We start from the raw sequence: 10,604 nt of genomic DNA, 5'->3' as shown, positions 1-10,604 counted from the left end.
CGCCCTTGAGCCTTCATAGGTGCTCCACCAGATGGCCTACTAGCTGCGGTGGGCGGTGGACGGCACCGGGATCGGTAGGGTGGCGCAGGGTGACGGCCGAGCACGAGGGATAGGAGGCGAATTTGGACGGGTGGCTTGACTTTTCGCGTGCCAATGTGGTCCCAGGAACGCTTTTTTCTTGCGCCGGAGCCCCCGAGCGCCCCTCAGTGCGCCGGGTTCGGCCTGCGATCGCCGGGCGTAAAAAGGGGTCGAGCCGGCGGAATTCAGCATCCTTGGAGCGCGACTGGGCCGTTTTCTGGCGTCAGCGCCAAAAAAAATCGCCTGGGGAGGCCATTCTGGGGCGCGGCTGAAGATGCTCTAAGGTGTCGTTGTAACAAAACTCCTTTCCCTCCTTATAATTAATCAATAGATGAGGCATCTCCGTTTCAAAAAAGAAAAAGATGTTTATTAAAACGTAACAATTTTTCTTACAAACACAGCAGTATTTGTAACGTGGCGAGCAGATAAGATTTTTATATGCAGTTTTTAAGCTATTTTTTATATGCGGTTGACAAACAAACAAACTGGATTCCACAATAAATCTCAACTAACAACACATATTTGCCGCTCGGGGGAGATCAGGAGAGCATATTCTACAGGTGCGAATGAGCACGCCTATATACATTTGGCGTTCGATCGATCTCAGCGGCCGATTAGTAAAACGAACCCAACATGGAGCGTGTGCTCGCGGTGCTCTTCCTCCTGGCGGCGCACGCCGCCTCCGCGGCCGCCGGCGTTACCAGCCCGTACCGGCGGAGCCTGCAGATGCTCCCCGACATGGCGCTCGACGCCGACGTGTTCCGGCCGCCGCCTGGCGACAATGCGCCGGAGCAGGTGCACATCACGTAGGGCGACCTGACCGGCCGCGCCATGACGATATCCTGGGTCACCCCGGAGCACCCAGGCAGCAACGTCGTCCGCTACGGCCTCGCCGCCGATAACCTCAACCTCACCGCCGAGGGCACCGTCCAGCGCTACACCTGGGGCGGGACCTACCAGTCCCCCTACATCCACCACGCCACCATCACCGGCCTCGAACACGCCACCGTCTACCACTACGCCGTCGGCCACGGCTACACCGTGCGGTCTTTCTCCTTCAAAACCCCGCCCAAGCCCGGCCCTGACGCGCCCATCAAGTTCGGCCTCATCGGTACGGATCATCATCCTAGTTAGGGTTCGTTCTTTCTTAGTGCAACTAGTAGTATATAGATTGATTAGTGTTCATGAGTCGTACGTCCGTGCCATGCAATGCATGCAGGTGACCTCGGCCAGACGTTCCACTCCAACGACACGGTGGCCCACTACGAGGCCAACGGCGGCGACGCCGTGCTCTTCATCGGCGACCTGTGCTACGCCGACAACCACCCGGGCCACGACAACCGCCGCTGGGACACGTGGGCGCGCTTCGTGGAGCGCAGCGTCGCGTACCAGCCCTGGATCTGGACCGCCGGCAACCACGAGATCGACTACGCGCCGGAGATCGGCGAGACGGCGCCGTTCAAGCCCTTCACGCACCGGTATCCCACCCCTTTCCGCGCGTCCAACAGCACCGGGCACCTCTGGTACTCGGTGAAGATGGCGTCCGCGCACGTGATCATGCTCTCCTCCTACTCCGCCTACGGCAAGTACACGCCGCAGTGGACGTGGCTGCAGGACGAGCTCCGCCGCGTCGACCGCAAGACCACCCCCTGGCTCATCGTCTGCGTGCACTCACCCTGGTACAACACCAATGCATACCACTACATGGAGGGCGAGACGATGCGCGTCCAGTTCGAGCGCTGGCTCGTCGACGCCAAGGCCGACCTCGTCCTCGCCGGCCACGTCCACTCGTACGAGCGCACCCACCGCGTCTCCAACGTCGCCTACGACATCGCCAACGGCAAGGCCACGCCGCAGTTCAACGCATCCGCGCCCGTCTACGTCAACATCGGCGACGGCGGGAACACCGAGGGGCTCGCCAGCAGCTTCCGCTCGCCGCAGCCGGACTACTCCGCCTTCAGGGAGGCCAGCTACGGGCACGCCACGCTGGACATCAAGAACAGGACCCACGCCTACTACGAGTGGCACCGCAACCAGGATGGCGTCAAGGTCGTCGCCGACAAGGCCTGGTTCACAAACAGATACTACATGCCAACCCACACCAACTAGATTTAGGTCTTCTTTGGTTCATAGGATAGGAATATTATAGAAATAGGAACTTCATAGAAAGTGAGATGACATCTCAATTCTTATAAAAAGAGATGCTATTTGAGAGTCTAGGCTAATGCTTTGTTTTCTTTGAAATGGAAAGGATTGAACCCTATCCTACATAGGAATTGGAATTCATTCCTACAACCCAAAGGGCTCCATAGGAATTTTTTCCCTTGAAAATCCCATCTTGTGAAATTCCTACAAGATTCCTAAAAACCAAAGGAGGCCTTACATACCTACCTCTTAAGAAGATGGGGTATACGTGGAGGGATGATCAATTTTGCATCCTTGTTTTGGTTTAAAATAATCTACAAAATAGTTTGATGAACAATTAATTATCTCTTTTTTAGGTAATAAATATTGTTAGTTTTTGTGAGAGAAGGTTTAGAGTTGAACCCATGCATGCATCAAAATATCCATGTAAAACCCATTGGTGATCGAAATTCCAACTTGAGCCACCGTATGTTGTGATAGCCTCTTCGAGTACCGGGGAAACCCTAGATCCGGTCCTCCGGATCGGATGGCAGTGGCGTAAGGATGTCGTTCCCCTTTTTGAAGGCGCTATCTTGCTAACTCGCGACGTCCCCGGTGTTAGATTTGAAGATGTTTGACATCTTGCTAGTTTGGCTTGCCTTCCTAGTTTTAGGCTTGGTGGGTTTAGTTGTGTCCTTTTTCTGTTCGGATTGAGCATCCCTTTGTCTCTCTGCTTTGGGTTTCATGCTCATGCCTTCTTGTGTCTCATGTTTTGGAGTAAATAGCATAAAACTACTACTTTACGGGTTAGGGTTCCAAAAAACTACCGGATTTATTTTTTCGCTAATAACTACCAAGTCAGGGGTTGGCTGTTTCAAAAAACCCCAAATCCTCTTTGTTAAAAAATTAAACATGTTTATGACAGGTTGGGCCCGCCACTAAATGCACCGTTTGGTTGACTGTTTGTTTGACTGTTAACTGACTTGTGGGGGCCACATGTCAGCACCTCATCCACAGTTTTTTACGGATTAGCCCCTACAAATATTTTAAAAAAGCAATCAGGTCCCTGGAATCATTTAAAAAGCAATCGGGTCTTTAGACCATCGCCGCCGTGCCTACAAAGGGCTCTGCCCGTGGTCGCTGTTGCGCCTCCATGGGGCTCCGCCCGTGGTCGCCGCTGCACGCCACCATGGGTGGTCGCCACCGCGCGCCGCCGCCATGGGGTTCCGCTCGCGGTCAACGCGCGCCATGGGGCTTCGCCCGTGGTCGTCGCCGCGCGCCATGGGGCTCTGCCCGCGGTCGCCGCGCGCGGTCAACGCGCGCCATGGGGCTTCGCCCGTGGTCGTCGCCGCGCGCCATGGTGGGGTGCTTGTGTGCAGGCCGCCGCCTCCCCTCCCAAGCCGGCGACGACCACGTCGAGCTTGAGGAGCTCGCGGCAGGGGATAGCGGAGGCCACAGGCGAGGCACGACGCGGCCGCAGGCGAGGCACGGCGCGGCAGCAGTCGAGTCACGACACGGCATGGCGGCAGGCGAGGCACGACATGGCGGCACGGTGGCAGGAGAGGCACTGTGCGTGCGGCTCGCCGGCCGGTGCAGGCGGCTCGGGATCGAGCAGGCTGCAGCGGGCGCGTCTCCTTTGGAGACCCGATTGCTTTTTGCAGAAACATTTAGGGACCTGATTGAAAACTCACAGGTGAGCCCCCTTGTAAGCTAACGGTCAAAGTAAACGGTCAAACAAAAGTGTGGAGCCCAACTGTCATAATCGTGATCAACTACTAAAGACCCGGTGATTGGGGTTTTTTGAAACAGCGGACCGCGCGTTTGGTAACTTTTTGAGAAAAATTAAAAAGTGGTAGTTTTTTGGAACCATAGCCTGTAAACTAGTAGTTTTATGCTATTTACTCCATGTTTTGTAATTCTTCTTTGTACTAAATTCTCTTTCTTCTATCAATGAAATGATACGAAAGCTTTGCATATTCGCGAAAAAATATATTGTGACTAGATCTTTTGCGCGCGTGTGTGGGCGTGGCCAATAGCACAGCACCGGCCTGGAAAGTGGAAACTGATCGAGCGAGTCAGTAGTCCCACACGTTGCACCGACGCTAGCTATCCAAGGGCAAACGGTGTTTTGGCTGTCAAACTCAACAGAACCCACAACAGTCGTGGCTATCGGCGAAAAAGAAAAGGAGTCGCGGCTGCCGGAGCCCATGATCCGGGCGGCCTGCAGTCAAGAAGAGGGTCAGCAGCGACAGGACGATCATGACGGTAGTACTCGTCCACGATAGATGGATTTCCTGCAATTACACCGTGTATGTGAAGGCGCATATAAGCTCGACGATGGCGAAACCCACCGAACACATAGGGCAGATATGGCCTTGCTCGCCAACGGGTGTCCCGTGGACGGCGTACGTCATGGAGTACTACACGCACCGCGATGGATCCATCTACAGATGCACTGATTACTTGTCCAAACTTTACCGTGTCCACGATACCAAGAGTACGCACATATCAGCCATTCCATCGTATTTGTTTAATGTGGACATATCAATCTTACCTTGTCGAGGCAAAATTCATATCATAGTATGCAAGAACTCTTTCTCAATTTCCCATCCATGAATCTATTGTAGACATCTCTTTATTGTCTGACAGAGGAACCACATGAGTTAGTCCAAATTAACCGTGCTTAAGCTTTATGATGATCTTTATTAGTCGTCATCTAAAAATTCAGTATGATCATATTTAAGTTATGATTCCATGTTGCAGTTTTTTACATCTTACTTTTTTTTCTTCCTTTCGATTAATTAGAGTTGGGGTTTATAAGAAGTTTAATCATGGATCTAATGAGTGTAAAATGTTTCTATTGCTGCTCGATCATCAGCTGGGTTGGGGCCAATGATGAGGTCCGAGCCATCGGACTCTTGCTCGCCGAACTGGAGGGCCTGTGAAAGACACACCCATTGCACCATGATGCAAATATTTTCGCTGAAGCTGGCGTATCCTCGCTGTGATGGTGACCCAGTTCAGGTCTACGGATTCATGGCTGTCCGTGACACTCCGGACCATCTTCGTAACTACATCTTCAACCGCAGCAGAGACGACCCTTTCACCGTCGAACACGAGGACGGGTTTATACAGTTGACCGGACCCAAGAGAGGCATCTGGTGGTATGTCAAGCAGCTGGTTGAGTAAGACATGAGGATCAAGAGAGGGGAGAACGAAGCAAACAATCTGCAGTTCAGCGACGGCTGCTCGCCACACGCTAGGGTGCTCACGCAACGCATTGACGGTAACTATGGCTCGGTGGACATAAGCTACGCGCTCCTGCAGCTGGCGACGGAGGCCACGGTGCGGATTGCTGTGTTGGAGCTGGAAAGAGACATAAGCCTGCTTGTGAGGGCGTTTTACGCCAGCGATCTCTTGCACCAGGGCATGCAGCTGTTCGATGGTGTTATCACTGCTGATGCTGCTGGTGGTAGGTTTGAGCTAGATAAGTATGTGGCTCGACGCACCAAGTTGGCTCTGCAACTGAGGATCCGCTCTTTGGATGATGATGTTGATGATGCTTGGAGATACTGCCTCAGCCCAACCAGTACGCATGGAACCGTCGACTTCAGTTTCACGCTCGGTTTCGCGACCATTGATGTGAAGATCTCTTGGTCGACATTGGACTAAACACATCCCCTGTCTCCGGTAGACCACTGTCGTATATGAGATACTCCAAACAAATAGCTGTCAGATTATTATCCGCCCTGTGCTTAATTATGGGAATGTTGCTGAATTAATTTTTTTTTGCGGGAAAACTTCCAATCTATTCATCTTCAATCATGGCAGTACAACGAATACCAGAAATAAAAATTACATCCAGATTCGTAGACCACCTAGCGACGACTACAAGCACCGAAGCGAGCCGAAGGCGCGCCGCCGTCATCGCCCCTCCATCGCCGGAGCCGGGCACAACTTGTTGTAGTAGACAGTCGGGAAGTCGTCGTGCTAAGGCCCCATAGGACCAGCACCCCAGAACAGCAACCGTCGCCGAAGAAAAATAACGTAGATCGGAAGGATCCAAACCGAAGACACACGAACGTAGACGAACAACGACGAGATCCGAGCAAATCCACCAAAGATAGATCTGCCGGAGACACACCTCCACACGCCCACCAACGATGCTAGACGCACCGCCGAAACGGGGGCTAGGCGGGGAGACCTTTATTCCATCTTCAGGGAGCCGCCGCCGTCTCGCCTTCCTGAATAGGACACAAACCCTAACAAGATTGAAAAAAACGACTAAAAACGGAGCCCTCCCGCCGGCCCTTGCCAGGATCCACCATGCCTCCATGGCCCTAGGGCCACCGGAGACGAGGCGGACCTGCGCCGGCGCCGGCGAGAGGCACGGACTCTAAGTTTCTTTCTTGGAGAAGGAGGAGGAGGAGGAGGAGGAGGAGGAGGAGCCCTATGATGGCTTGTCTTAAGACTCTCTCGTTGCGGTATTGCCTGCGTTGAGGTCATGTTGCTGAATTAATTAATGCTTGTGTATGTGGAATAACACTTTCTGTGTCAATACTCAATACTTTACACTGGTTTTGCTTCTCTACATGTGTTGTAAGTTGTGTGTGGTCGCTTTGGTGATGTCAAGACGGATTCTTGTTTGAAGGTCATATTTGCCATTCGTTTGCACAACACATTGGGTGCACCGCTGAACATAGGGCACGTTTGGTTCACGACCTGCCTTCCATGCCTGAGAAAAAATGATGCCTGGACACAGCCTGGAAACTAGCAATTTTGTGCCTGCCCAAGCATGAAGGGGCTGTTTGGTTTCTAGCCACATCTTGCCACACTTTGCCACACCTCACCTTAGGCAAATTTGATCAAGTTAGGTGGGTGTTTGGTTCTAGCCACACCTAATGCAAGATTTTTTTATGAGAAGTGAACTCCACATGTCATAGACACAAAAAGTGTGGCAAGATTTCCTTAGGCAAGCCAAAGTGTGGCTAACAATTTGAGCAACTCAAGTTAGGCGAGTGTGACAAAAATAATGTGGCAATATATGGCAAGCATAGTTACAATCCAAACAGCCCCGGAGTGTTTGCTTGCATACCTGGCCTGAAGGTTACTGTAAAAAAAGAGTTCATTCTTGACCTAGCCAACAAGAGAATCCAGCTAATTAAAGTAACATTCATTGTCAGGCAGCTCGCAAGCGACCTTTTCCTAGCGCCTGGCAGGCTAATCAAGGCGCGTGGGTCACCGGCCAGGCTAAGCAAAGTTTTGAGGTAGCTAGCCAGGCCAGGTGAGCTTCTTCTCCTGTAGACTTGAATCAAACACTCTCCAATCACTTTTTAGGCAGGCTCCAGGCCAGGAACGAAGCGATGAGGATGTAAACCAAACACGCTCATAATCATGCTTACAATAGTTAACCTGTGAAAATCCAAAGATGGTGCATGTTTAATAAGAGAACTCATTTATTTCTATTTTCTGAAATGGGCAAACATTGGTGTAATCATCTTGTTTACACAGCAAGGTAGCTTCCTCTATCTTGTAACCATCATCGAGTGTGAGTATCATTGTAGCGCTAACACTACTTGGAACTCAGCGCATCAATGCTGAGGGACGAGGGCCTCACATGCTTTGTCAAGCCAAATAGCTAGAGAATTAGAGGATGCTATGAGAAGCGAAACTGTCCTACCTCGAGCTCAAATGACGAACTTGAACAATAAAGTCTGAAGAAATTCAAAAATGATTTTTTTGAAAACATTGACAAATGTTTTGAATGCTTGCATAGTTTCAGTATGAAACGACATTTCTGGAAATCTTTGCAAAAAAATCAGCACTCCAAAGTGCTCTTGAAAATAACTTTTTTGAGCATTGATTTTTTTTCTTTTTGCCACGTCTTCCACGATGATACTTTGCAAGCAATCAGAACATTTGTCAATGTGTGTTAAAAAAATTACCAATGTTTGCTGTAGCATGGGTGGTCGATTGGGAGAAGCATGTGGTGTTGCAAGATCGCCGGCCAGTTTGGAACATAAGGGGTTACTGATCCCTTGATCATGGAGGCATTATCACTGTGAGAAGGTGTTGTTTGTGCAAAGCCTTCGAGGTTTCATCTTTGTGCTAAGCGTGCTTGTAAGCTGATGGTCACTCACATCTAGATAGAATGTGTACCTTCGTTTCTCAGCAGCAGTCTTCTGGCTGACTGCTCGAGTGCCGCTTTTGTTGAATAAAGCTTCCAAAGTTTCCCACAAAAAAAGATTAGTAACTAATGATTAATTACCAATGGAACCCGGTAACCCTCGAATTAGTGCTTCAACAAGGCACATAGTACAACTCTTAGAAAAAAATTGGGCCCTCACATTTTGCCCCATAGCCCTCAATTCCAATGGCCTCTGCTCCAATGAAATCTCACCTACCGCCATATCCCTCTTCTCTCTCGCCCACATCGTCGGTAGCTGCCCACCTTCTTCCATGCCTTCACCTAGACTAAACCATATCCTACCGTGTCCACCAAGAGAGGGCCTAGAAAGCTAGATAAAGAACACAAGTGATGCTACAGTGGCTGGCGTGGACAAAGAGGAGGGGAGGTGAATAGTAGTGGGTGACAAAGGGGCGTGTACTTCCTTAAAGGGAAGCAACTGCAAAAGCGGGGCGTCGTCGAAGCGGAAGCGAGAATGTCGGTGTCCCACATGATAAGAAAATCCTATTTGTGAGATGATGGAAAATACAGCCGCTAATTGCCTCCTCTCATTAATGGTGTCGCCGCATTGAGGCGGACCGGAGCCAAGGAGGAGGAGGAGGCATAGGACGAGGACTACACCCAAAATCATGTCAAGTCAGTAAGAATCAAGACAAACCGTAATAAATAGAGATTGGCCAACATCAAAGAAACATAGATTGGCCAAATAGGTTATCTTGTTTTCCCACAAGGATTGGGGGTTGGGCATTCCAGATTTAGATTCTTAAGAGTCAAAAAGAATCAACACAAACTAGTACTCCTTTTGTAAACAAATATAAGACGTTTGGGAGTATTAGATAAGATGCATGGCCTCCAGTGAAACTCACCAATTAGTATAAAAATTTATTCACCACTTGCCTAAATTAAATGTAGAGGGAGCTAAAATTGAGTTGAACTGGTGAGAATCTCTGAGTGTGTCTGATGCGCCGTGTGCTTCCCTATATATAGTTTGTTCCAATTATGAATGCACATTCACTTAGGCATGTGTCACCCCGTTGATTTGCTTTGAAGAGTGAGAAAGCGCATATGATAGAGAGCCAAAACATATATAGTATACTGCTCTAGATCAAGTAACCACGCCCATCAAAACCATGGATCGATCGATAGATAGCCTACGCGCTGATGATCTAATGGACAGGCGGCTAAGCTAGACGACGATTAGTCGAATGCCCACGAGTTCTCCCTGCGGACCTCCTGCTCCTCGTCCTTGGTGTAGTCGTTGACGATGTTGAACTTCTTGCGGATCTCCTCGAGGGTCCTGCCCCTGATCTGGTCCGCCACCGTCTTGCACGTCAGGTCGAGCAGGCTCTTCATGTCGAGGTAATTGGCAGCCTGCATGCATGAACGTAAGTCGGGGGTTCCAGGTCAATCGATCTAGCAATTAGTTAACTAGATCGAATCGAAGCTAGGGAGAGATCGCGAGGGCTGCTTACGAGCATGAGGTCGAAGAGGGTGTCCTGGTCGACCTGGACGAAGGAGTCGTCGAACCGCCTGAGGGGGTCGTCGGCGGCGGGGCAGGACGAGGTTTTGTGGTCGTGGGGGTCGGAGAAGTGCCTGTTGACGTAGTCGAGGACTCGGGAGAGGATGGGACCGGTCACGTTGGGGAGCGGGATCACGCCGACGGCGACTTCGCCGTCCTCTAGCATGTCCTTGATCATCACCGACGCCGCGACGATGGTCTCCTCCGCCACCTCGAACTCCTCGCCGTCGGAGCTGCAGAGACGAACCATCTTCATATCGATCGATCGATCTTGGGGGGTTGGGGTGGGTTTTGCGTGGCGATATGATCGAGCCGATCTGGTGGCCTGGATGCGGCGGATGCCGCCACGGGGGGTATTTATAGGCTAGCGGGGCGACGATGTCGGCGCCGCCGACTCCAGAAGTCCAGATGGGAATGGTTGTCAATCAACTTCCGTGAAAATCTGGAGGCGGTGCATGCATGCATACCTAGTCAAAGAGGTCTTTTTTTTCTAAATAAATGGCAAACTTTGCAGATCGTGATCATCGATCTCCATGCCGACCCTCCAAACAAACACACTATTTGTCTGTGGACTCATACGGACCCGTCCACGAACAGCACTACGAGAGCCGGCCATACAACTTGCCCAAAACGGTGTATGCATGCATAACTGATTAAAAATAAATGGTAAACTATGTTGATCGTATTCGTATGTAG

At 50.8% G+C, this 10,604-nt stretch overlaps 2 protein-coding genes across 2 annotated transcripts; one reads left to right on the top strand and one right to left on the bottom strand.

Annotated features, from left to right (window-relative positions):
• Positions 1-635: 635 nt before the first annotated feature.
• LOC123089475 (purple acid phosphatase 2-like) lies at positions 636-2,409 on the top strand. The gene is made up of 2 exons (XM_044511148.1): positions 636-1,189; positions 1,298-2,409. The coding sequence occupies exons 1-2, from the start codon at positions 910-912 to the stop codon at positions 2,185-2,187; spliced, it is 1,170 nt and encodes a 389-aa protein (XP_044367083.1). The 5' UTR covers positions 636-909; the 3' UTR covers positions 2,188-2,409.
• Positions 2,410-9,461: 7,052 nt separating this feature from the next.
• LOC123089477 (SKP1-like protein 1) lies at positions 9,462-10,256 on the bottom strand. Its single transcript, XM_044511149.1, has 2 exons — positions 9,862-10,256; positions 9,462-9,760 (listed from the first exon to the last, which is right to left on the bottom strand). Exons 1-2 carry the CDS (start codon positions 10,162-10,164, stop codon positions 9,587-9,589), a joined length of 477 nt encoding a protein of 158 aa, XP_044367084.1. The 5' UTR covers positions 10,165-10,256; the 3' UTR covers positions 9,462-9,586.
• Between the last annotated feature and the right edge of the window lie 348 nt (positions 10,257-10,604).

This window comes from Triticum aestivum, chromosome 4B (genome assembly GCF_018294505.1).
Source record: "Triticum aestivum cultivar Chinese Spring chromosome 4B, IWGSC CS RefSeq v2.1, whole genome shotgun sequence".
NCBI lineage: Eukaryota > Viridiplantae > Streptophyta > Magnoliopsida > Poales > Poaceae > Triticum > Triticum aestivum.
The sequence above is the reverse complement of the archived record's forward strand: the minus strand, read 5'-3'. Positions and strand labels throughout refer to the sequence as shown.